This window comes from Hoplias malabaricus, chromosome 2, assembly GCF_029633855.1.
Source record: "Hoplias malabaricus isolate fHopMal1 chromosome 2, fHopMal1.hap1, whole genome shotgun sequence".
Taxonomy (NCBI): domain Eukaryota; kingdom Metazoa; phylum Chordata; class Actinopteri; order Characiformes; family Erythrinidae; genus Hoplias; species Hoplias malabaricus.
In genome coordinates, this window is record NC_089801.1 from 75,797,854 (window position 1) to 75,825,852 (window position 27,999).

A 27,999-nucleotide genomic window follows, 5' to 3' on the forward strand; every position below is an offset into this window, starting at 1 on the left:
TAAAACCCTTCATGAAATTTTGTGTAATTTACTCATGGAAAACTTTTACTTCTGTTAAATTATAGTAAATTTTTCAAAGTCATTTGGCGTACTCTGTGATTTTTGCAATTTTTATGTGTTTAAGAGCGGGGCGGCAGGTAGTGTCGCAGTCACACAGCTCCAGGGACCTGGAGGTTGTGGGTTCGATTCCCGCTCCGGGGTGACTGTCTGTGAGGAGTGTGGTGTGTTCTCCCTGTGTCTGTGTGGGTTTCCTCTGGGTGCTCCGGTTTCCTCCCACAATCCAAAAACACACGTTGTTAGGTGGAATTGGCGACTCAAAAAAAGTGCCCGTAGGTGTGAGGGAATTTGTGTATGTGTTGCCCTGTGAAGGACTGGCGCCCCCTCCAGGATGTATTCTCTGGACCCCCCCTCGTGACCCTGAATTGGATAAGCGGTTACAGATAATGAATGAATGAATGGGTTTAAGAGCCCCCTCCAGGGTGTGTTCCCGCCTTTTTCCCCGTGATTCCGGGTAGACTCCGGACCCACCGCAACCCTGAACTGCATAAGGGCTTATAGACAATGAATGAATGATGTGTTTAAGTAGTCGTGGTAACATGCAATCATTCTCTTCAATGTGTTTAAAATGGAAGGAATTGCTGGAATGTCTTTGTACATCAAAAATGGTGCATTCATGCTCGCAAACTGACTTTCTTCTCCTTCTACCCATATTTCTGACTGTTGCTATCAGAGCTGGACGATTATAGCCAAAATTGATATCACAATATAGGTCTTAATTTTGGTCATTGGAAATAATTCTGATATCAATATGAACAATAAATAAGTGACAACCTCTTGGCTTTGTCAGTATTAATATTTTTAAAACTACTCTTAAAATTTAGTGCAATGAACTGATGACAGCGCCCTGTAATGACCCTCGGTCAGTGACAGATGCTGTAAATAATGTATGTTGAAAATATGTTTAGAAGTCATATTGTTATTGAAACATCTTATATATTGATATTGAATTATTGTCCGGCCCAAGTTATTGTACATAATGGCTGGTATATCAAGATTTCAGTGGTATTTTTGGTGCTGTATTTCCTAAAAGCTTTTTTAAATGTCCTCGTCCTCAATCAGATGCTTCTGTTTGAGGTGGTGAAACGGATATATCAGATGTACAATAAGCTATGGTGTTATGTAAGAAATGAAAGTGTGCCTATTTCAGCAGAAATGTAAAAGCAAATAATCTGATTGAGGTGGTGATTTGTGTTTACCCTTCTGCTGTAATAGGCATACTCTCATTTCTTACATAACACCATAGTTTATTGTACATCTGATATTTTGAAACGGCTGAAATCACTCCCATTTTTGGAGCCAGTTCCTCAGACACGTACTTCTATGTGCCTAAACGACTAAAAAAACGTAAAACGTAAAAAAACGTATGCCATATTATGTGTAACCGCATGACGTCATTATATAAACAAGTCTGAATATCAATATTATCACCATATATATTTTTTTTTATCGTTTTAAAAATGATGATGGTATTTCACAAACATAGCCCTACTACACCTGTAGATTGTTGCGAAGTTTGGTGGTTCTAGTTTTACTGAAGTATGAGTGAAATCTACTGTTTCCAAAGTGGTTACTAAGGTATAAATATTATGACTGAATTTGTATTTATATGTGGCAGTCTGTGTGTACTGTGTATGAGTGACTATGACCGATGTGAATTACACCCTTGCATTGTGTGGCTGTGAGGCAGAACTTTGAGCCAGTCAACTCAAGCGCAATATTGAGGTATAAGATCTATAATCTTGAAAAGTGTGTCTAGTTTAAAAGCTGGAGAATTACTTGTTTAAACTTCCAGTGAGGGGCAAAAATTGTGCCAGTAAATTGAATTAGAAAAATCAGATTCAAAGCTCAATTCAAATGTCAATATAAATAAACATTGACATTATTTGGGGCTGGACATTTTGTCAGTCAATCTGTTTGCACAAGCCATGAAGATTAAACAATTTTTGTTTGACTTATAGCAGTTTCTAGCACTAGGTTTGGGGAAAAAAATGCTCAAAAATTGAAAACACTAATGCGAAATGATTTCAAATTTACAGATGTTAGAACAACAGTGGTGATGGTATCACATGTTTTTACTAGGCAGAAAAGATGGGGTTAAAGGATATGAAGATGGAGGGCTATCTGTTTGAAATTTGACATAGATGGTACCCAGGTCCGACCATGTGAATTTTGATTAAATTTACAGTCATATCTCAGTGCATTCCTAATGGAGTATAAGCTACTTTTGTATGCTTCCTGTGAGAATACAGTTGAAATTGTCCAAAAGCTGTCTACAAGCACACGATTCTAGATCAGGGTGGACATGTCAGAGTTGGAACAGTGTCAGTATCTCAAACATTGTAGGAGGATTGATAATACATTTTTAATTGATTCATTTAATTAGACCTCTCCCTGACAGTTTCCAACCTGCTGTAAGTTTAAGAAACAAATTCAAGCCGATCACATTGTGAAGACTCTGTCATTAGACCTCGTTTAGCCTTTGCCTAGTTACAATGATCCGAGTTACCACAGTAACAGTCAAATCAGAATGTGTTTATATAGCGCACATTAGAACTGACGTTGTCACAAAGCAGCTTTACATAATTAGTATCGTTTGATTCATGGATTTGAATCAAAGCCAAATGTGAGCAAGCCAAAGGCGACAATGGCAAGGAAAGACTCCCTCGAGGCTGGAGGACGAAACCTTGGGAGAATCCAAGACACTCAAGGGGGATCCACCCGCCTCTGATCAAACTACTGATAGAAATTTACAGTATCACCAGTTAAGTCTGACATTATGCTGACATAAATCTGGGACCACAATTACAGTGCTAGACGCTACAGTACTGTGCGGAAGTTTTGGGCATCTAAGATTTTAATATATATTTAAACTAATGCTTTCTCAATAAGTGTGGTGCTTGTATAAATGTAATATATAATCACAGTAAATTAAAAAAATATATATATACAGAAGATATAAGAAATATAAGATTATAGCACACATTATTTATTAACCGCTAAAACTAGGTATTGGATGATAACCTCAAATAATATGGACTCCACGAGGAGAGGTTTGGAAAAACTTAAACCAACACATTCACACACAGAATATCACACTGGAATAATGTTATTTGGTTAAATTCTAATGTAGGGCATAATTTGTTGTTGGTTTGTTTGTTTGTTCTTTGGCAAATAAACACGTACTGCTCAGATAAATAGCTTTTTAAGTCTTATAATCTCTGGTGCCTAAACCCTTTGCACAGTACTGTATATATTAGCTTAACTAACATAATTAACTAATATAGATAAACTATAATCAGTTTAATAACTCAGTTTCCTTTTTTTTTCATTAAAAATTATTGCAAGACAATATTTTCATGTATTTGCATATCTGAGCTCTTTTCCGTTCTGTGAAAATTAACATCTTACATTATTACCACTGATGTAACAAAGATGGATGAGATATTTCTACAGACGTGACTGCTGAGCTGCAGGCGAATATCTTGCCTGTACAAAAATCTGTCGTTATTACATCCTCAAACCACAGCGTCAGGTTCCTGACATCAGAAAGAACAGCTTCAGGGCTCGGGAATACTTATGAGTAATGTCATGTCTCTGCTGTAATACATTAGGTGAAATTGTTTTTAATAGTAATCAGGTGCAATGGCTTTAGGGCTGGCCAAGCTAAACCTGAGCTTTCACATCACTAAACCTACAGTGAAGCTTCTGTGACCTTTGGAATTCTGTTCTTTCAGATTAGATCAGATCTACTTCACTGTTCTCATTATTTACAACAAATTGAAGCACTTCTTTGCCAATTGTACTTCAGAGACTCCATTCAACACAATTAGGCAGTAAGAATATTTGTCAAAGTAATTTAGATGTATATGTATTTGGAGCTGCAACAACATAGATTAGTCATTACAAATGTGAAATATACCACTTCATAACCACACGATTTACATAACACAGTAAATAAGTAATCAGTAGGGAATTGATCCCTCATTGGTTCATTAAAACACTTCTGGACACAGCTTGTCTGTTTTATCTTGCCATAGGGAATTTCAATCTTTGACCTGAGGGAAGGATGTGAAATACTGGGTGAAAGAAATCTGCAAATGTAAATAAATAAATAAAGGCACAGTTGAAGTCATATCTCTCCTATGATACTAGCTTGATTTACACTCTGTGACAGTTTAATTTTCTATTTCTACTTGGAGAGATTTCCATACCGTGATACAAGCGCTTACCGTGTTACATGCACTTAATTATAAGATAACTCCATAAAATCAGATGTTGTGGGTAATCTGATGAACGTGTGAAATGCACTTGCGTAATCAGGTAATGGGAAAACTCAGAGTTTACATGAGCAAGCAGTAATCTGATTTCTGCTTTGCAACTGGCAATAATATCACAGAAAGACTTGATAAAAGAAAGACTACCTGCTGTGTTTTTTTTAGTTATTTATTTATTTTTTGGACCCACTTTACCTGCAAATATGTATTTTTATGCAGTGCTGCCAATCTCTTAAGCTTTCACTGTACTGCTGCTGAGATGGAAATGAGCTTTTTTTAAACAAGTGTTTGAATTCGTGCGTAAATCTTTCATAAAACACTTCTTTCTTAAATATCCAGATTAATTACAATGTTTGTAGGTGCAAACACCTGCTCTTTTAAAATTTATACTTGCTTTTTTTAATGTCTGAAGTGTGTGCAATGTGTAAAAGATGCCCAAAGAGTTATTTGTCATAACTACACTTTAAATAAAATGAATATTTTTTTTTAATTTACTAAATAATTAAATAATAAATAATGAAATTAAAAAAAGAATTCACTCACCAAGCAAGTGTTTTTTTTCCCTGTTATTGCCTGTTACTCAGCTTGTAACTTCCAGTAGTTACAGGACCATTGTTTGCTAAAATCATGTGGTTACTCTGTTATTTCAATATAAAGAGTTTAGGGTCTAATACCCACCTCTGACAGAGCTCTGCAGAGAGAACGATAGCATATTTGGAGATGATATAGGTGTATTAGCTGAGAGTAATGACTTGCTGTTGGCAATCGTGGTCCATTCTTTTATTTCTGCAACATTTTAGAGATAAGTGCTGTCTACGCTTGGCTTCTTGGACACAGGCACATTACAGCCCTCAATCATTCAAGCATCATCCCAGGAATTTTCCTGAAGGCTTTTGCTGTGATTCCTCAGTCCAAGGGTTTTCTTATAATGGTGGTTATTTGAAATTCATGGGCCTGGAGTATGGTAAATTAATGGTAATTGTCAAGAAACAAACATGCCCTCGTCATACGCCCCTGAGTCAGAAACTTCCAAGAATAAAGTCAGAATATTTAGAGAAAAATGTCAGAATATTCTGACATTATCTCTCAGTATATAAAATTCTCAATGAGAATGACTGACTAATGATTTAGTCAGTTTTCTCCGTCAGAGACTTTTGCGCACTACCGGCAGAGTAGGATGTTGGGTTTGTGTTGAGATTGGACATGGCGGACGCAGCCAAATATGCATTTTTGGATTTTATAAAAAATCCCATTGATCACAGTTGTTACAATTTTATGTTCAAGAAAGATTGCTTAAAATTATGGCTAATTACTGATTGGGTGACTTCAAATGTTTTCACACTTTTAAAGGGTGCAATGACTGACCCTCAGGTTTTCTGGCAGTTGACACTTTTTACGGTCCAGCACTCCAGATGTTCCAGGTTATTCCTAACCTCAACCCCAATCTTTCTGCGCACCTCTATTTCATTTGTCCTCTTTACTCAACACTTTTCCTCCACCTCCTCTCATAGCACAGCCTTTTGTTTTTTTTTTCAGTGACTGAAATCTGTTGTAAAGGAACATTGACTTTAGGAAAATGGCTGTAAATATAAAACATTGTGTTTTTCTAGTTTAATTCTGTGTGAAATATATTCCTAATATTTTGTTTGGTAAGGAATAAAAATGCCCATTTCCTAAATGGGTAATTTTCAACAATCACATGTAGGAAAAAAAAAAAAACTCTCTTTTCCATTCAAACCTTCAGTGGTGCCTAATTATCTTTTAGTGATTGGTAAATCTTTGTGCTCGTATGCTGGCTAGCCTGAGGGAGTAGGAATGCTCAATAATGACCCTGCAGTACTACCAGTGCCATGTTGTAATGACCATCATTAGATGTAATATCCCCTACACATTTAGTTTGTATCTTATTTCCCCAGGGTATTATGTTGTTCAGCCTTTTTCATATTTCATGGCATGCTGTTCATGAACAGATAAAATTGATGGTTTCAATGGTGAACTGCTGATTCTGTATGTTAAGGAATATGTACTAAAACTGTCCCTCCAAATGAATCATTGAATCATCAGTGAATGAATTGAATTTGTTATAAATACCTGTTTAATGACTTGTTTAAATTTCATGAAAAACAGACCGTATCTACACTGACATTACACGCCTCATTCGTCAATTCTGATATTTTAAAATTGTTTTGCTCTAATCTGATTTAGCTGTCTTAATGGTTCACATTCATAAATGTTAGTGGCCTGTATCTGTGTGTAATGTTAACAAATCTCCTCCTTCGCCTCCTTCATCAACAACAAAAACATGGGGGAGATGAAGCGTTGTAATACAACTGCAAAAATTAGTGCGTTGGAAGCTGAAATGTGCATCACATTTGCTCTGGATGATAGCAAACAGTTTGTAGACTGTACGATTAGGACGAGAAGATGAACGAAGCCAGCTGTCTTTTACTGCTGCACTGAGATCAGCAGAATCTGTAATGTCACCCTACACAATTTGTAATGCACTCTGTAGGTCATAAAATAAGGGGTTCTACAGTCAAATAGTGTGTTGTATGTTGAAGTATAAGACATGTGTCTTCAGGCTGCTGTTGTGAACATAGCCAGAGTGTCTTGCTGATAACATAATTAGAAATCTGCCTAAGCAGCATGTACAAAAGGTACTCCGAAACATTAGCAGCTCTATTCACACATGCGCTCACTCAGCCTTCACCTGGAGTTTCTACTAGGGCACTAGTGGGATAAAGCCAGTGTAAATTCCATGACAAACGTTATGGATGTTTGCGTTCACACTTACAACTTCTGGGTTTCCGTGCATGTGTGAAAAGGGCTTTAGTTAGCTAGAAAGGCCAGCACCTTATGGTGGAATACTGCAGTTTCTGACTCATGTTCACAGTAAACTAGGAACTGCTTCAATAAAGAACCTATCTCACAGTTAGCGTTGTCTGTATAAAGTGATATGTAAATATATGTGATTACTACTAAGAGGTAGCGTCAAAAATGAGACAAAGCGAGTGGCAAAATGTTGAGATTTCTCCAACTTTATGCAAATGAGAAGCAAGTTTCTCTGGGCAGTGGGCAATTAGAGTTGCGTAGAACAGGCCCACGTCACGACACGAGTCCCAAGCTAAGCTTGAGAAAATGAGAGGAAAGGCAGATTTATAACAGATTTTTCACAAATTCAACAGGGAATCTTGAACCTTTTATAGCTCACAAATTATTTTTGTAATACAAGGCAATACATTTGTGCATAAACTTTATTTTATGACCGACTGTGCTCTACGTTGTGAGACATTTTAGATTCGATGGAAACATCTTTCACTGCTCACTCACACTTTCAGCCAAAGAGAACTCGTATTTTAAACTTTAAGTCAAACCACGACAAGAATCTAAGCAGACAGTCATGATAAAACATGATCAGCCTATGTGTATTGGCTATAGGGTCTTGCACGCTAAAAGACACGCGTGATATAAGAGGATTACTGACGTTTGTGTAAGAATAACTCACTCAGATTCAGAAAGAAGAGCAAAGAAATGCATTAGAGCCTGACGTGCTAAGTTTTCCATTAGATTCTATGACAAAAATGCTAATGTGGCTAACTGATTTTTAACCGACTTTTTCTCCACATTATTCTACACAGTGTGGTATGTTACATGACACAAAGAGGGGGTGGGCTTCTGTGCTTCAGGGTGTAGTAACAATACTCTCCAGTGTAGGTAGAGGAGTTGTGTATGAGGTATAAGTGTCCATCTTTCTGATTTGTTTACGTTAGTGCTCCGCTGTAAAACCAGACAATCCATGAATTAGCACTTGTTTTATCTTTTTAACAAAGTAGGAAGTGCTGTGATTAGTTGAATCTTTTAATTTATTTAATATCTAAATATGAAATCACTGGGAACTACATATATTAGTTGAGATAATATAATAATGTATTCAAGTCACGTATGAACATTCAGCAGGCGATAAAACATTGAAGGAAAAGGAGGGGGGAAAAACCCACAGTGTCTTATTTACGCATAGCATTTGTCTCCAACTCTACAGACACGTCCTTGGGTCAGACAAACCTCCCAAAGCAGCCAGCAGATGGTGAAGGAAGCGTTTTGCTTTGCTGTAATGTGAATGCAGCATTACAGGGGAAAAAAACTTGAGTAAGAAACCTCAAGGTGTAGGGTATACCTATTATAAAAATGACTTGAGTCAGCATTAAGATTTTTCTGACGTTGTTAAAACACTAATTCATGCCTTGTTTGAGTTCTTTGATTAGTTTAGTTTAGTGTCATGATCCCTTGCCCTCAATTGAAATCAAAGTCAAGATAATCGATTGCTTTTAGCAGGGTTGGCTCCCAATACACTCACTTGCCCATCTCTGTTCATGGCTCCAGAGACTAAAACAAGCTGACAGTAATGTTCAGGGGGACTGATGAATTTGAGTTATCAGTTAGTGAGTTGTCATTTTGTATAATGCATGCACCACATCTCGGGGGACTCTAAATCTCATATCTTTACATCCACTTTCAAAGCCTAAAGATTGATTTGTTGTTATATTCTTATGTAATTATTTGTACTAGAAACAAACTGTAAAGTGTAATTAAAAGTATTTGGTATGTTCGTATTTTTGGAAGGTATCACACAGGGGGAAAAACAGCTATGTTCTGCTTCTTTATTTGTAACAGCTGCTATGGATAATGTAACATGACTGCTACCGTGAAGAAGCTTGCAGTGATGTCACTACAATAAGCTACCGACTTGCTGCCATCACTAAAATAAAAAGTCATCACACTGGATTTAAGAACATATGAGTGTTAAAATATTTTCTGTTGGATGGTAAGGAAAAGAAGAAAGAGAATCATAAATAGCAGTGTTATTCCAAACATCCACAGTCCCTTTTCCTTTTGGAGTCACTCCTGAATGCCCTCTAGATTATGCCCTCTGTCTCTAAAAATACCCAGAGTGTGGCCATGGCCTTTCTTTGCCATGGGATTAACGAGTCTGTTCCTTTATAAAACTCAACGTAAGCATTTCAAACTGTCCATGAAGAATATCACTTTGGCACGTGTCTATATTGTAACATTACTTGATTTAGTTGTTTACTTTTCTACCTGATAGCTGACTTTTTGTTGACCTAGCTGTGCTGTAGTTTCCTTGATATAGTACTCAATACTAAAGCATCACATTAAAACTAATTACATACTACCATGATATACATTTTGTAATCTGATATGTACACTCATCCAGAATAATCAACTGACGGGAATGAAACTTGGTGGGTGGGTTTAACAATGTGAGACATGCGAATGTTTCAAGTTACACACTTGGACATGCATGTGATCTATCACTGTACTTGATTAACTGTATAAGGTCGTACACTTACGCATGCTTTCCGTTGTGACTCGTGCTGTTTTGTAGGTAGTTTCCTTTACAAGCGAAGTATGCCTAGTAAAAGAGTTTATAAGCAATTAGAGCAGTTGAAAGAGTGTGAGAAGCATAGCATCTTAGAGCTCTGGGAATAGTGTGAGCTATTACCATAGCACACTGTTGGTGGCAGAAGGCATGCACCGACGACATGAAGGATCTGGAAGATCTAAATGTGAGTGACCCAACAGCCAAGATTACACACATTCAACAAGGACTACATGCACTCAGACCCTTATGACGACCGGCCTTAACACCAGGTCAACGTTGTCATGTCAGACTTTCGTAAAAGTCAGAACGGAGGCAATTCCCCTTCAGTGATGAGTCCCTCTTTTGTCTTGGTAGAGACAACCAACAAATCCATGTGTGAATCTCCCTGGACAGCACCAAGATGAACAGTTTGTTGTCACAACTTACACAAGTTGAGAAGGCCTGCTGTGTCATGGTGTGGGGCACAGATTTTCATACAATACCAGATCATCTTTGGTCTTAATTACAGCCACTTTGAAAGCCCAATGTTACAGTGACGAGACCCTAAACCCAGTGGTCCTATCTTTTCTGAACTTGCACTCCCCTGCGCTATTCCAGCAGGACAACTATTGCTAGACAGTGATTCAATATCAATATATATATCGCAATATGAAATGTTTCAAAAACAATTATATTATTTTTAAATGCATTTTCAATATTTCAGTATGTGTATATATCCTTTACAGCATCTGTCACGTATGGGGCGTTGTCATCTGTTTATGGCACTCAATTTTAAATTTAGTTACAAAATATATTTAATATTCACAAAGCCAAGAGTAAGGGTGGCATGGTGTGGCGCAGAAGGTAGTGTCACAGTCACACAGCTCCAGGAACCTGGAGGTTGTGGGTTCGAATCGCGCTCCGGGTGACTGTGAAGTTTGGTGTATTCTCCCAGTGTCCTTGTGTGTTTCCTCCAGGTGCTCCGCGACCCTGAACTGGATACGTGGTTACAGACAATGAATGAATGAAAGAAAGCCAAGAGTTTTTGTTCATGGTGATGTAACAATTCTTATTCTTGGCAGTTTTTCATCATATTTAAGAACCTATTAAGATGTATATAATGATATAAATTTTGGCCTTATGGTCCAGCCTTAAAGACAATGCTCGATTGCATACTGCTGCTGTCTCAAAAACTTGCCTTGAGAACACATTATGCCATGGCAAGAAGCATCACCACACTTATTCCCAATTGAAGTACTATAAATAATTAAAAATACATTAATAATTATCAATAAATATTGCCCATGTCAGTCTAAATTTTTAATCATTTATTGTTCCTGGTAACCGCGACCCTGAAATGGAGAAGCGGAAAAGATGATGATGATTGTTCCTGGTAACCTTCAACTTCCTTTCCGAGCATCATTGCAGACTTTCCTTTGGGTGCAGGTGTCTTATTGAAGGTGTGTGTGTGTGTGTTTGTCAGCCATAACTTGATACTTGATACTACACTCACTCTACAGTCTCTCAGCTCCACTGGCCAAACAAGACCACTTTGTAGTTCTAAAATTACAGACTGTAGGCCTCTGCTAAGTTTTTACCCCTTCCATCAATGGTCAGGACCCACATTGGACCCCCCACAGAGCAGTATTGTGGTGATGTGTTAGTGTTTGTTGCACTGATACTAGTGGACCAGACACAGCAGGGCTGCTGGAGTTTTTAAACTCTGTGTCCACTCACTGTCCACTCTGTTAGACACACCTACCCTGTTGGTCCACCTTGTAGATTTGGAGTTAGAGAAAGTTAATCATCTGTGGCTGTGGTTAGTGTAGGTCATCCTCATCAGTAAGCACAGGATGCTTTTGGCTGGATCATTTTGGCTGGTGGACTATTCCCTCTCCAGCAGTGACACTGAGAGGTTAAAACACCCCAGCAGCCCTGCTGTGTCTGATCCACTGGTAATAGCACAATATCCCCTATCAATCACTGCAGTGCTGAGAATGATCCACCATGAACATCATACCTGCTCTGTGGTGGTCCTCTGAGGGTTGTTACCATTGAAGAACACAGTGAAAGGGGCCAAACAAACTGTAAATATACACCAATTTAATACTACAGTCATCCGTTTTGAAGCATCACCATTGGCTTATTTGCCAATATCCCGTTCTATCGCACTATTGCCCAGGACCGTTCATGTCTAGTCAAAGCTATTTAGGAATGCAAGTCAGGGCCGTTCATGCAATTTCATGCTGGCTGCTGCATGTTAGAGCCTAATTTGCTACAATTAGACTTCAGGACTCAAAGAAATGATCATTCTAATCTATAATGATGATATAAGATGCTGTGTTAATGAGCAAATTACCAAGTGGCGGAAGAACAAACCCTGTGTTCCGGGCTTCGAGACTTAAGTAGCAGTTAAAGTCTAAGTGTGTGTACAAATATGGTTTTAGGGTCTTCCTTGTCTTTTCATTGTGCTTCTGTTTGTGTCTCAAGTTAATTACAATATTAAATACAAGACAAGGAATTAAATGTATTATTTAATATTGGTTTATCAGTTCCAGTGTTTGTACTAGCGTTTTGTGCTCATATATTAATTGTATTACTTAACTCACTTTAAGAGAGTTGTTTTTAGTGTTTTGGGGCTTGTTTACAATCAGTAGGTGGGAATAGGTGTTAATGAACCCTGTTGGAGTTGTGTTAATTGTGCAGATCATTAGAACTAGTGTAAGAGCTCCCATGTCAACGCTGGTTCAATCGCAATAAGGCTTTCTCAGCAGGTCTCGATCAAGTTCCCGACAACAACTGGCCAAACTGAATGTACCTTCACGTTTACTGCTTTGGTTTAAGTAAAAATGACTGATTTTGATTGTTGAATGCCTTATCATCTTGTTAAATCTGGTAATGTCCTCACCCATCAGTTAAATGTCCTAATGCAACATGTTCTATTAAAGCAGGAATTAGATGGAGGCAATCTGTTACTCAGATTTCTCTCCACTGTCATGGGAAAGCTATGTTGATACACAGTTAATCACAATTTATCATTAAAAGAAATCTGTCTAATTATTTGACATGTTTATCTGTTTCATGTTTTTGTTTAATTATTTAGTTTCGTTTTCTAATGTGTCAGTGTAAATGCTTATTCAACCAGGACTAAAATGCAATTATGTATAATTTCCTGCTATTGTCTGGACCCTCAGGATTCACTTTCCTCATCATTGTTGTCCTTTTGGATAGTATAAGGGAAGAGTGACAAGCTATTTTGTTTGTTGGTAATTAGGAGTGGGCGATATGGCCCTAAAGTAACATCACAATATTTTAGGGTACTTTCACGATAACAATATCCTTGGCGATATGATGAAACAATAATAAATACTTTTATTAATTTCAAGAACACACTACAGGGGGTCCTCGACTTACGACGTTGATCCGTTCCTACGTCGCGTCGTAAACCGATTTTCGGTGTAAGTCGGAACATGCGTACATACTGTACGTAAATAACATGCTGTAAGTACTTATCCTCACACCTATCCTCCTCGGTCCCGAGCCACGTAACCGCATATACTTCCGCCGCGCCACACACACCAAACGCGAAGTTTACGACGTTACGACGCAAAACCCAAAAGTCGAAACAAGGCTTTATACAGTAAATGGGAGATGTGTCGTAACCATGAAACATCGTAAGTCGGGACTGACGTAACCCAAGGACCTCCTGTATTCGTTCATTCATTCATTAATTCATGGGTTCGGTGGGTACAGAGGGGGCGCCAGTCTTTCACAGGGTGACACACATTCACTCAAACACTCACACCTACGAAGAACACACTATTGCAACAAAAAAAGTTACATTAATATTAAATATATGTAATATATATTAAAAGTATTAAATGGTTTTATTTATTAAAAAGTTTTATTTTTCTACAAATGTAATTTCAATCATTCAGAGCCACTTTCCACAGTACTTCACTGTGCCTGAACGACTCATGTAAAGAACATATGCCTGTTATGGCGAACTGCATGACGTTGTTTGGTAAACATGTTAGAATATCACAATATTTTTTTCTCCATACAGGAGCACTTTGTAGTTCTACTGTTACAGATTGTAGTCCGAGTTTTTTCTGTGTAATTTCTTATGCCCATTTCACACAGCTCTACGTGGTAGTGGGGTGGTGTTAGTGTGTGTTGCGCTGGTGTAAGTGGATCAAACACAGCAGTGCTGCTGGAGTTTTTAAACACTATGTCTTTATTTCATTTTCTAGGAAACCAGAAGACTTGTCCAGGGAGATCATACAGATTCAACAGAGAGAACTGAATCTAAAACAGCAGAATTATACTGTCACAAGCAAGTAAGGAAAACACACACACACACACACATTTACTCCTCTGTATGGGTTTCCATGTTACTTATTATTTTACTTCCTGTTATACACTCCAAAAACAGTTAAAAATATTTCTAACATCACCTGTACAATTTTAGCCATCGATTACATATAAATATTTAATTTCTTCCTCTTTTACTAGCGAGGTAAGTGTGAAGGGTATTTAATATTTTTTTATGGCTAACCCTTAAGGTGTTATACTTATTTTCATCATGTCCATTAGGACTTCTGTAGCATGCTGTGCCTGCATTAAATGAATTTGTTAACGCTAATTAATCATTTTACCAAATGTATTTTTTACAATTTTTTTTATTAAAGAGAACCTAGTGAGTTATTAGTAGTTTGTATTTAGCAAAAACTGCATTGCTTCTGTTGATTTCAGAAGGTACATTACATTTTATTTATGCTGAAATATGTATTAAATATCATAACTTTCACTCTTACCCCCCACTCTCTTGCTTTCTTTCTCTTTCAAACACACATACGCACATGCACTTTTTTGTCTCCTTTTTTGTAGCCTTAATTTCCCCTGTTATTATAATTTCTGTGACCAATGCTAAAGCTCTCCTTGAAACATTTACTCAGTAAATTAAGAAAGTGAGAAATTAAGAATGTATTTTTTAGATAATCTTGTTTAATCACATTGGTCTTTACACAATGTATTTTAAGTGTAAAGCTTTGTTAATGCATTAATACCCCTCTTCTCAGACATCTAGTTTATCAAGATTGTTGTACTTTAATGGTGATAACACATTTAATTTTTTTTTTTTTTAAAAATTGATATGGCGGCACGGTGGTGCAGCAGGTAGTGTCGCAGTCACACAGCTTTAGGGGCCTGGAGGTTGTGGGTTCAAGTCCCACTCCGGGTGACTGTGTGTGAGGAGTGTGGTGTGTTCTCCCTGTGTCCGCGTGTGTTTCCTCCGGGTGACTGTCTGTGAGGAGTGTGGTGTGTTCTCCCTGTGTCCGCGTGGGTTTCCTCCGGGTGACTGTCTGTGAGGAGTGTGGTGTGTTCTCCCTGTGTCTGCGTGGGTTTCCTCCGGGTGCTCCGGTTTCCTCCCACACTCCAAAAACACACGTTGGCAGGTGGATTTAGCGACTCAAAAGTGTCCGTAGGTGTGAGTGTGTGAGTAAATGTGATTCCAGCACCCAGTGATTCCAGGTAGGCTCTTGACCTATCGCGACCCTGAATTGGATAAGGGTTATAGATAATGAATGAATAAATAAATGAATTGATACCTTTTATAGAAGTTCAGAGGTTATGGTAGGGCAAAATAAGCTTTGTTTTAATTTCAGTAAAAGCATTTTATTTTCTTTCCGTAATAAACATATTGTGTTTCAGTCACCAGCCACTTGTTGCCACACTGCCCTTTGTACTCTGAACAGCCTAAATGCTTTTTAACATGGATTCAATAAGAATCCAGCTTTCATTTATTTATTTATTTATTTATTTATTTATTGGCTCTGATCCATGGTAATGTAATTGCTTCGTGTAGTATCTGTAGATTTGTCTGCTGCACGTTCATGCTGTGAGTCCTCATTTGCTAAACATGCTCTGTTTAATCTCGTTACTGGAGAGACCATTGAAATTCCCTCAGCGAAATATTATTTTCAAGGAACCAATTTGTTATGAGTTGTGCTTTGTGAGAAGACACTTTTTAATTATACTTCGTTATCGGTGGCTCCAGCTTCTTGTGTGTGTGGATTGGGTGAAATGCGAAAGGTAGGGCTGTCACGATCATTAAAGTTTAACAGACGATTATTTGTCGAACAAGTAATTGCGATTAACGACTTAAACGTCTTTTTTTTGCACCCACATAATAGGCCTGTATGCTTAAGGATAGTAGCATAATGATGTACACGCACTATTATGTTAAAGAAAATACCGCTCTTATTTTAAAACACTCCTTAAAGTACCAGTACTAATTATTATATGGGGTATAGTAATGTTTTTAATAACGAAGTATTGAGATACTTTTCTAGTACCGGTATACTGTGCATTAATATTTCAGTGTGTTAGATTTGAAATGCCACACTAACCAAGCTTTGTTGAAAGGATTAATAGCATGCAGCAAATATTTAAAGAAATTTAAACGTAAATTATGGGGGATTCTTTATTTTATTACATTTTTTTGTTGTTTATTTGGCCACATCATTTTGAAATAACTTGGTGTGGGGGAAGAAAAAATGACTGGTTTGACACTGTTGGAGTTGTGTTTGGACTGTAATAGTCTTTGAAAACAGTGGAAGTTCTTGCTTCATGAAAGTTTTGACGTTCGACCTCAGCTGATCTTTCTTTCTTTCTTTCTTTCTTTCTCTCTCTCTCTCGCATAATTCAGACAGTAATTGGTCGATGGAAGCCGGTGTGTGTCATGGTGCATATCGTGTTGCTTGAGTGGTTGAGTCAAATGGGGCACTGATGTCAGATCTCTTTAATGAACTCCAAACTCTCTTGGCGCTAAGATTTGGCTAATTATGATTCATGATGTTGTCGCAAAGAGCGTCACACTGAAATGAGGCTTCTCTTATTACCTTCATGAGCTCTTTAAAGAAGTATGTTGTCTTTTTTTTCCAGCTTTGTGTAATAATTTATTCTTTATTTTTTCATTGTGAGACGGTGCTTCTTGTCAAATGAATTTCTGAGCCAGTGTTGTCATGGTGACTAATGTTTTTTTTTTTTTTTACTGAAGCATTTTAAATAAGCTTTTTCAATATTTTCCTACATGCACCTTGAACAAGAAGAAGAAGAATCACCTTTATTGATCCCCTTAAGGAAATTCATCTCTACATTTAACCCATCTGTGGCAGTGAACACACAAACACACACTATTGAGCAATTCTTCACACACTCTAAGGGGAGTGAACACACAAATACAACAAGAGCAGCAGGCTGCAAACCTCTACTGACCCCAGGGAGCAGTTTGTGGGTTAGGTGCCTTGCTCAAGGGCACTTCAGCCATTTTTCTTTCCCCCTGCTGTTCCTGGGAATTGGACCAGCGACCCTCCGGACCTCAAGGCCATGGCTGCCCCCATTTTAAGTGGGGTTTTCTGGTATTTGTTGTTTTACCCTGACACCTCAGACATGAGTTATGACCGTCACAATAACTGCTTGTTTTTGAGTGGTTCACAGCTGAGTGTGAAGCCGTTGATATGTGGATCAGCACCTCCAAATCTGAGGTCAAATTTTGCCAGAGCCATGAAGCAAGAACTTGTAAATTACCAGTCTGTCAATGTACTGGATATAGATGGGCTGATTCGGGCTACTGGGCTTGTACCTCCACTCAGTGAGTTCCTCCAGCGCCCCCTCCCTGTGGCTTTCTTAAATGCACATGAATGAACACTTTGGCCTACTTAAAGATGGAAATTCGACACACCTCATAATTTTGAAATACCGTCCTCATTTTGAGATACCGTCCACATTTGTAAATACTGCTGTATACACTATTACTGCTATACCTCTCAATCCTAGTCCCCAACCTCAGTTATAGTCATGAGCATTAAATAATAACCAAATAATGACCAAAAACGTATTTTTTTTCTTTGGTGGCTTGTTGGGCACATTCTCCATGATCGGAAGTAGAGCTGATGCTCCTTTGAATACGCTTCATGTAGTACAGGCATCTCATTAGGAGCCCCCCCGAACTCCTCCGGCAGAGAGAAGACCCCATGGTAGACATAGGGTTCACTGGAGGCACTGTATCTCTCAGCTGGCCTAGAAATGCCTGGCGATTCCTCAGGAGGAGCTAGAGGATTTTGAAGGGGACAGTGATGCCTAGGTTTTTTGCTCCCCCTGTTGACACCGCAATCCTGGACTAAGCAATAAAAAGATGAGATGAGTTATAACGGCAGGTTTCCACCAGCTGTCAGTGGTTGTTTGGAATATCTTGGTACAGTTGTGAATAGCTGTCTAGGTTTTGAGGAGAATTGTGGGTTTATATATTACATAGCATTAATGCGGCTTTATCTCATAAGAAAACTGAGTTTGGGGTCAGGATTTTGTTGAGCTAGCACTTGTTGAAATTTTTGTGTCATGTTATAGTTTGGTTCCAGGAATTTGAGATGTAAGTTAAGGGAAAGCATAGGGTAGATATGGGTGCTAAGAAAACTAAAAAATATATAATAAATCGTTAAGAAGAAGTCAAAAGTATATGAAAGATTTTTATAGGGATCGTATTAAAACCAAGTGAGTAGTTAATAATATAAAGATAATAGGTGATCTTAAGTCACTATCTTAAAAGTGACTATCAATATTTTAATAAAAAAACAAACAAACAAAAAAAAAAAAACACTTATAAAATTCCAAAGATGTTTCGTCACCATTTGCCAACTCTCCAGTCTGTTTCTGAGCTCAAAATTTGACATGTGTATTGAAACCCCAGTGTTTGTAAATGGGTAACAAAAAAAAAAAATCAGGGTGTCTCTGTTCTGGAAGAAAAACTGCATTTTGGAACTTTTTAGACAAAGATTAGACCAAACTTTAAAAAAAGCATGAATACAGATGAGGATACTGCTCTATAGGTGGTAATATAAATATCTTTTTTGCTGTAGATGGAACTGACTCTAAATTCAGGAGAGCGCTAATTGCACGGAAGTAAACACAGACTGATTGTGCTTCAAAACTAAACACCTCGAGTTACAGATGAGTTTCTGTGATAGTACAAACTTACATTTGTAATACAAACAACAGTTGTTTTTTTCCCCTCATACTGTTCCACCTTAAAAGACCCAGAGTTTAGAAGTGTGTTTCTCCACAATCAATAGACGTTCAATTTAAAACCAAACTCTTTAATATGGAAATGATTTCCTTTTGCTACTCCTTGGAGCTCCTCTTTTTTAAAAAAAAACTTTCTAATATTACAGAAGTGACATGTCCTGTTTTGGGCAAAGTGATATGTGACTTGATATAGAAACTAACAAGTTTTTCGTGATAAATGTCGTCTTCAGGTCACATCAAGAATAGGACAAGCTGATGAAGTCTAAGCAGGTGACTCAGTGAGTTTGCTGGTAATTGAAGTCAAAAGTTAAGACAAAGATTGTGTTCAGAGCCAATAGAACGTTCTCATTTGTACCCACAGTACACATCTGGATCAGTATAAAATTGTACTCAGCTTGTGCAGTTTTTCAGAGAAAGGATTTGGCAAATTTTTATGGGCACAACCCACACATTTAGCTTTACTGCTCATCCCACAAATGCATGTTCTTTACAAATGTGGAAAAACACACACTTACAAAACGGAAATTAACAGGCTTTCAACGGTATTAGATTTATTGCCAAGAGGCATTGTTACAACAAAGAAGTAATCTACCAAACACAATAATCTACCCCCCCCCCCCCCCCCAGGCCTAAATCCTGAATTTCTTCACCGAAGAGAAGTGTAAAAAAATTTCTTTACAAATACCCACCAATAAGCTAATTCAGTCTAAAGAGGGGGCCATGGAAAACAGAGCCCATACCACGGCCATCACTCTTGGACTTTTCCACTTTAAAAGAACAGCACTTGTAGATAATTGGAGCAACTCTAGCAAGGCATGAATTTGACAAATTGACTTGTTGACGTGCCACATTAAAGTCATTGAGCTCTTTAGTTTGACCTATCCACCTGCCAAAATATGTAAGTGAAGAATAATTTTATGTACTCGTTAACAATGATGAACACAGCTCTTGGTAATTAAGAATGTAATATAAAATTAACAGTGAAGGTATAAACAAATTGGTGCGCTTGGATATATTTCAGTGTGGAAAAAAAAAAATCAAGGGGAAAACAATTCAAGATTTTGAATTGCTAGGTGTCACAATGCCCTTAAAAACAATGGTCCTTCAAGGGTTCTTCGGTCAAGACAATGGTGTTATATATAGAAACATGAGCATTGAAAAAACATTTAAATACTTAAAGAATTGCTAATAGAGAGAACTAAAAAAAATAAAGAATTGCTTGCATCATTTTGAAGAGGAATATATATGGTTCTCTATAGCAACTTTTTGAGAATGTTTCTACACAGGATTTAGAAGGGTCCATGCAGTGGAATAGTGCCAACAGAGTTATAATAAGTGTACAGTTTTCTGTTAGAACACATTCTTACTGTGTTAGTAAGGGTACTCTGAAGTAGTAAAGCCCGATTTCAGTGGCTATTTCGGTGAGGTGAAGGTGAGGAAATCCAGAACATGCAAGACGACGAGCAGGAATCCACAGATCTTGAGGTGTATTTTGTGGAAGGTGTTATTTTCTTTTTAAAACTGGCCAGACATCAGGCAAGTGGGGACATCCAATTCAGAGAATCATTCCCCAGCATCAGATCAGATTGGACGAGCAGTTGTTCTGCTCGGCTGAGAGCAATGCAGATCACGATTCCAGGTGACTGAACACTATGAGAATTATTAGAGTGTGAGTTGTAGCTCCGGCAGGCCTAATTAGAACAGCGTAACTAAAATGGGAGAGCCAGAAATGTAGCACAGACTCCCTGAGATATCAGCGTCTGCCTTCTTCACCATCAACAAACCTGAGAGCAGTGCGACGACAAAACAGTTTAACACAGTTCTTTATATCCATGATTGCCTATATCCGAACCTTTTTATATAATGGGAATTTAATTACAAACACTTAACTAAGTAAATAGATATTTAACTCAGACTTAAAAACCAAGGCTGTGTCTTAGTCCTCAGACTTGAAGGTTACTTTGCCCATTGTGTTTACTTGTGAGTTTGTTTCTATAAGAGTGTCCTGCTCTGTAGTTTTCTCTGGTCTCTCTTTTCTGGGACTGTTATGGTGATTTATCTGTAAACAGTGGTTATTGTTTATATATATGTTTTTATTTTAAAAGATTATATTCCAGTTGGAATATCTGAATATTCTTAATAACTATGTTTCACTACATGTTCACAGCTCTTTAAAGATGCATTATTATGCTATTACGTTCTTGTTATATCAGTGACATAAAAGGTCTTAAAATGACAATGATTGTTTATCACGATTATTATTTCTGGGGCAATTTATCGAACAGAAATGGCAATCATGACAGTCCTATTATCTATATGAAAAAGATCTTCCCATATTTTAAAGAGTAATTTTGGGCACAAACACGCAGTCAGCACTTTGTGATCTAAGTAAATTTGTGGGTTCATAATACAAAATAAGTTCAGTTAAGTACTGAATGAGCGAGTCAATTTTAGAGCTGTATAAATCGTTATAATAATAATGTGTATTCTGGAAACTGACTGAGAGTCAGTGTAGGGCTGATAGTATTGGTTTAGTAATGCTGAAACTCCTTAGTTCATGTAGGGACGCTGTGGCTTTCAGGACCAGCTGAAGTTTGTTAAAGCTTTTATTTAAGACTATGCTATATCGTATCGTTCATAATATCATCATCGTTTTTTAAACAATAATAAAATAAAAACCCTCTGAGCCAAGATTTAAAATAAAAAAAAAGGTTGTTTTTACCAATTTACGGACACTGGGGCTTTTTGAAAATTTTTGAAAAAAGAAAAAATTGATTACAATCGTGAATGATGCCTTTTAAGTAACAGATTCTGACAGCAACCCTTACTCAGTTAGGGATTAGGAATGCTATTATAAAAGCTAAGAACTTTATAAGGCAAACAAATAGTCATATAATGTTTGGTTTCATATCCTTTCTCTCTGCTTAGTGTAGACAGTCACTCAAGTCAGCTAAGGATATGGCCGATAATTAGGTTGCAAGGACTGCATCTCTCCATCTTTATTGTTTTGCGTATGTCTGAGCTTGTGTTGGGTGTCGAAGATTTAATAATGCTATGGTTCAGTTGCTTTAGTTATTCCATTAATCTGCATGCCAGCCAGATTGGCTCTCTGAATCAATTCACGATTTGAATGAATTTACTAACAAATGGAGGCAATTTGCATGATGGGCCTGTGTACATACAGGGGTCGGATTGATGGCAGATGACTAAGGTTCCAGGATTAGATTATGTATTATTGTCGGATTGACCCTCATAGCACAGTCTGATGATTTTCATCACTGCTCAATTTAGCTCAAATGGCCAGCATCTGGAGGAGATGAGGTGTTAATCAATCTAGATATGAATAAGGCTCACACAAAACTCATTTTCGGCGACAGCAGCAGCAGAAGGATGCATAGCGGTATGTGTTCCAACGCGGCATATACACACACGTACACGCTTGTTTGATGGGCTTGAACCCTTGCTGTGAGTAATTTCACTCACTGTGCAAGGTCAAGTGGAAGAGTCTTCTCCCAGTCAGAATCTATCTGCGTCAAGCCCTCCTCTCTCTCAGGCGCTTGTTTACTTGCTCACATGCCTTTCAACATGTGAAGGTGTACGCTGTATGAGCCTTGTGGATTAATTCCTGCTGCTTCGGGTAGAAAACACACCTGTTTTATGTTACTTATAAAATATCCAGAGGGATTTCCTTTCCCATTGCTATGCTATAAAATTAAAATTCAGGGAAGTTTACTTAACAGCTTTTGTGTTAACTCAAGCTGGCACGGGTGAACTTGAATTCCCTCGCGTTCAGATAACTGTGAAGTGAAGTAGGTTGCATTATAATTAGAGTTAACCCGACCTTATTTTAAACGTCACCATCGTTTACAAGTTTATATTTGTTGTTATTCATTCCAGAGATGTTACAATAGACTTTGAGAGATCTGGAAGACTGCTGATTGTGCTGGACATACCGAGTATATTGGGTATGATGGCTGACTCTTCCTTTTGATTTGGTTGAAAGTCGAAGTACTCCCAAACTGGTGAAGTTGCATTTGGTTTTGTGACTCGGTTTGCTGCCAATGTGTCCATTATATAAAACGAAGACTGAAACTCAGCTGTTCAGCAGCCGCAGTTGGGAAAAATTACACAGTTAACCTTTTTAATTTTACGATTAAAAAAAGTTATTTAACATTCATTACACAAACACTAAAGTGATAAAAAATACAGTTGCTTGCCACTTGCGGTTGGCTCTTGGCAGTTGTCAATAGCGTGGTTATTGCAACAGCCCTAGTTTAGAGCAACACTATGTAGTAGTTTTACCTTAAATGACAGCTTCAAAATCACTGTGATGTGCACTGACCTATGATAGGGAGAATAGATACTTTATCATTACTACTCCAGACTCAGCATTGCAGAAACTGCTCTATGTAATGTCTGGAAGAAGGTAGGAACTCACATTTTTAAGGTAGCACGATATGAAGTTTTATTTGTCTATCCGTTTTTATTTTCTGTTTGAATTACCAATGAAACTACTTTGTAACTCGTGTGGTGTAATTTTCGGTCTGTGTTTACTTTCATGCTTTTAGCGGTCTCCCAAAATTACAGTCAGTTAGATCTACAGCAAAAATAAGTCAATATTACCCACCTATGGAACAGGAATAGAGCAATATCCTGATCTCTGTTTGTGCTTTTCGTTCTCTTCACTTTCTTTTTCTTTTCTTTTTTCCCTCCCCCCAATTTTTGTTGTCATTTCCTTCTTCATACACAGATTAGAACAGTTTCCAGCACACAAACAGTCTGGAGTGACTGGTAAATGGTGAGGAAACATCATCTGAATTTTGTAAAAAAAAAAAAAAAAAAACAAAGCAATAAATATTTTGATTAAAACACCTTTAAGGGTCAGACCATGGAATTAATGTTGTCATAAATATCTTGAGTCAATTATTGATTCAAAACTTAACTTTGAAGTAGACTATGAAGCCCTGTGCAAAAAGGAGCATCGGCGTTAATTATGTCTGTGGAGACTGTCCTATTTACACACTTACAGCAAGGACTGTGCTTGTGTTGAATCGATTTTAGCATTTTCTTTGGTGCCATCGTTTTGGAATTTCTCTTTAAAGAATGTGAAATTGTCTAGTAAGCGGATAGGTGAGTCACAACTTAACCTAGATGCTTTGTACACGAGACAGAGAAATCGGATAACAATTCTGATTCAAATCCACCCTCTCAATACTGAATTTCAGCTTCTTCAATAGCTTTGTTTCCACAGCTATTACCCAGATCAATCAGTTGTAGTAATATTGCAAAGAGGGTGGAAATTGGAGTATTTTTTAACTTTTATGTTAGTCATTGTTGATTGTTAGTCGTATCAGGATGGATGTTGACTCTACTGGTCCAAATAAAATAACCTGAACATGAACCTATGTTGTAATCTGGCCTGAAGATTCTTATCCTGCTTCTTTTTTTAAACACCAGATGTGACCCACCTTGCATTTAAAGGCCTTTAATTGTCAGACAATTGTTAGCCTTGAAAGTGTCAAACAAATAAATACAGTGGAATTTGAGTTCCTAACTTGTGTTTATTGATAGTCAGAAAACATGTTATTTCTTTCTAATTCAAGGAATAAGGTTTAAAAAAAACGTTGGTCCCCCCCACCCCCCCCCCCCCTGCCTGTGACGTAGATGGTGGACAACAACTCTAGAAGTTGCACTTAATTTAATGCAAAATGACGAAAAGGTGTGTTGTTTTTGGCTGCAATCATTCAATGTACAGTGGGACATCTGTGCACAAATGGCCCAAAGATCCCAAAATATCCAGAAAATGGACTAAATTTGTCAACTTTAAACAGGCACTTTGGAAAGGACCATCCGCTCACTCCGTTATCTGTAGCTCATTTCACTGGCGCTTTTCCAACAATATGGGCATGTAAGGAAACCAGTGAAAGGTGTCCAAGAGCCTCTGTAACATGGGGGTAAACAGGGTAAGGACACTTACTTCGCCTGTTTTAGTTGGTGTTAGTTAACGTTAGCTTGACTCGCTAAACTCGGTGGCTCAGATTATACTCGGCTACGTAGCTGCATTACGGAGGTTTATAGTGTCGGATGAATTCGAGTTCGACTAAGATCACATTTACAAGAATAACGTTACCTCTAAATTTGAGTTTAGCTTATTGCTAGGCAATTGTCATGAATAATGTTGGTTATTTAGCTAGATAGATACTGTCATAACAGTCAGTCATAACGGTGTTTTACCGCGGCGTTGTTCAGCTGTTGTCCACCAGTGACGTCACGGTTGCGTTCAAGAATTTCCGTAGCGAGCTCGGGTTTTTCCTTCAGTTTAATAAAGTTGTCAGTTTTAAAGCAAATTAAGCAGCTATTTTCATTTTAATTCATACTTATATATGTCAGTAACTAAAATAATGTGAAATATTCATGGAGGTCCATTAAGTGGTGCTTAGCCCTTAAAAAAAACAAAAACAAAAAAAATCATGTCTCCTTACGATATTAAGAACGAGATCAGAGGTTCATGTAGGGGTTGGCACAATATGAAGCTAATTACCCATCATGGCAGTAAGTAGGTCAGAGGAAATTTGATGGTACATTATTCACTCAAATCTCCGGAGCTTCCAGGTGAGGTTAGGAGAGCCTTATGGAAGCATAAAATTGGAGGGCTTCATCTCAACTTCAGGGTGGATGGCAGATGCAAATAGTTCCAAAGCAGCTGAGCAGATCCACAGGGTAAGATAAAACCATGGTAGGAATATCCCATGAAGACTCTGCACAAGCAGCAGGAGCAGGCATACATTTCCAGTGAGGCATAACAGATTGTAAGATGTGTTTCGAGAGCATGTTACTTGACAGCGGCTGCAATGATAGTGCAAGAAGATATTCTGGGCCTAGATATGATAGCTTATAGGAGCAATACATCATTATTACCAACAAAATGTGATGATTATTTTTAGTTATTTATTTTCTGTGACGTGCAACTCGCATGAAATCGAGAATAAAATTGCTTTGTAGACCCTTCTTCAAAACCCAGAAGCAAATATTAAAAGCTTCCATCACTCCAAAGGATGCAGTTCCACTGCTTCACAGGCCAGTGTTAGTTGGGTTCATACCTCTCTATTGCTTAATGACTATTAATTGAGCATTTAATTAATTATTAGTTTTTTTTGTTTGTTTGTTTTTTTGGTGCACACTTAGTTCACTTAGTACACACAAAGCTTGTATTGTAAATATGATCAAGTATTAAAGCTGGTATATATCAGTTCTAAATGTCGATTTTAATAATTGCCCAGCCCTAGTGGTAAGCATGATGCATTTAGCACATATGCAACTACATATTATCCCTGTTTGTGTGTACATGGCTGAAGTATATTTTTATTCACTCATTTGTAACGGGTTTAGTTTTGTTACACTTTCAGTAATGCAGTTAGCCGTCTCTCGAATTTGAGGACATTTCCACCTCCAAAAATTGCAAAAATAAGTCAATATTACGCACATATGGAACAGGAATGGAGCAATATCCTCATCAATGTTTGGAGCCCTCTCATTTGTTTAAATTTACTCCAGATGCATTTTTTAACTCATGAACAGACATTGGACATGGTGTTGGTTTGGCTTGAAGACGACAGGAAATGATAAGAGACTCAAATCTCTGTTGTAGATACAGTGTCACCAAAAAAGGCCTCAAAGTTTGCCCTCAATGCACATATATATGAGTACAATATGGTGACTAATTAGCTTTAGCTTTTATTGTCATTTTGAAGTAGAATGGGATGAGAATGTGGATGGAGTTATATTGTATTTTTACTGTGTTGTTTCAGACCGATACATCTTCATGAGGGGGCTTTATGCATGGCACACTTTCATTACTGTCTTAATTTAAGTATGTATTAGAAGTTATATTGCCTTGTTCAATGTCCAGAAGTTTTATGTTCCTGTGGTAAAATTAATAATTGATATCTAAATGAATTAATAACTTTCATTTAAAATTGTATTGTCTCCAACCACAGCACTTTCAGCAGGCATTTCACTGGGTGTCTTATCATGCCAATATGTTGGAAACAAATTGGAGTAGTGTTGCAGCATTAGCCTTTTTAGCTATGATGTAAATGTATGACACCATTGGAGTCAGTGGTTTCATATCTTTGCCTGTGATTCGTAAGACTTTTATAAGAAAAAAAAAGAGTAGGACTTTAGGCTATTTTAGCAAGCTTTTTCAAACAACATTGTTCACAGTTTTAGTTATTGATTTTGCACTTAGACAGCAGAGCTCAGGGCTTTTATTGACTTGTGTGTGTTCAAGTTACAGGTACATTTAAAGGCAATGTCTACAATTGTGGGGAGCTACAGTTCTTTCTCATTTGTTTACGTTCAGAAGCTCTGTGTCTTTTAATTTGGAGAGGTATGTTTGAGGAGAGAAAATAAGATATATATATATATATATATATATATATATATATATATATATATATATATATATATATATATTCACTGTTAAAATTACCTCAGAAACTAGTTTGTAACTCAAAGTTTTGTTTTGTAGCACTTTCGGTCTGTTTACTTTCCTGCAATTAACACTCTCTTGAGTTTAACGTCAGTTCCAAACTAAATCTGAAACAGCAAAAATGGAACAGGAATAAAGTGATATTCTCATGTCTTTTCAAACATTTTTTGAAAATTTCCTCTGAATTTTATAAAACCTGTTTATTGATAACAATCATGAATGTCTCTTTTAAGGTCAATTGTGTACTCTGTTCATTCACAGGTACATTAAAATTCTGAACTGAGGTTTAACTTCCACACATTTATTGGTGGTTGTTGGAAAAAAAAATCTACTGAAAACCCTTCAATCAAACTTACTGAAGAACTGTTATGATTAACAGGCAGCTTAGTAGACTCTTAACGGGCAGACAGGCTTATTCACTGATATACATACAAAATTTGTACTGAAGGATTCACTGTAAACCTGCAGCATGCAAAATATAATAAATAAAACTCAAGCTGTCAAATGACCTTTCATGAATTCTAAAGTATAGTTCTGACATCAGTGTTTTTATGACGTCTAGTGACCTATTTGTGGCTTTATCTTGTAATGTAAACACAGCTTCGCTACTGTAGATTACATTTTATTTATACTGAAATATGTTTTAGATATCATGATGAACTCTCTCTCTGACCCTTGCTTCTCCTGCTGCTCGCTCTTTCCTCATTTCC

General features: G+C 37.4%; 1 protein-coding gene across 1 annotated transcript in view; it reads left to right on the forward strand.

The window, feature by feature from the left end:
- The window catches only part of mad1l1 (mitotic arrest deficient 1 like 1), a 98,621-nt gene that overhangs the window by 11,314 nt on the left and 59,308 nt on the right, over window positions 1-27,999 (forward strand). Inside the window, exon 10 of the mRNA XM_066649233.1 lies at window positions 13,968-14,054. Within this exon, the coding sequence (XP_066505330.1) occupies window positions 13,968-14,054 (87 nt within the window). The remainder of the gene's footprint in view (window positions 1-13,967; window positions 14,055-27,999) is intronic.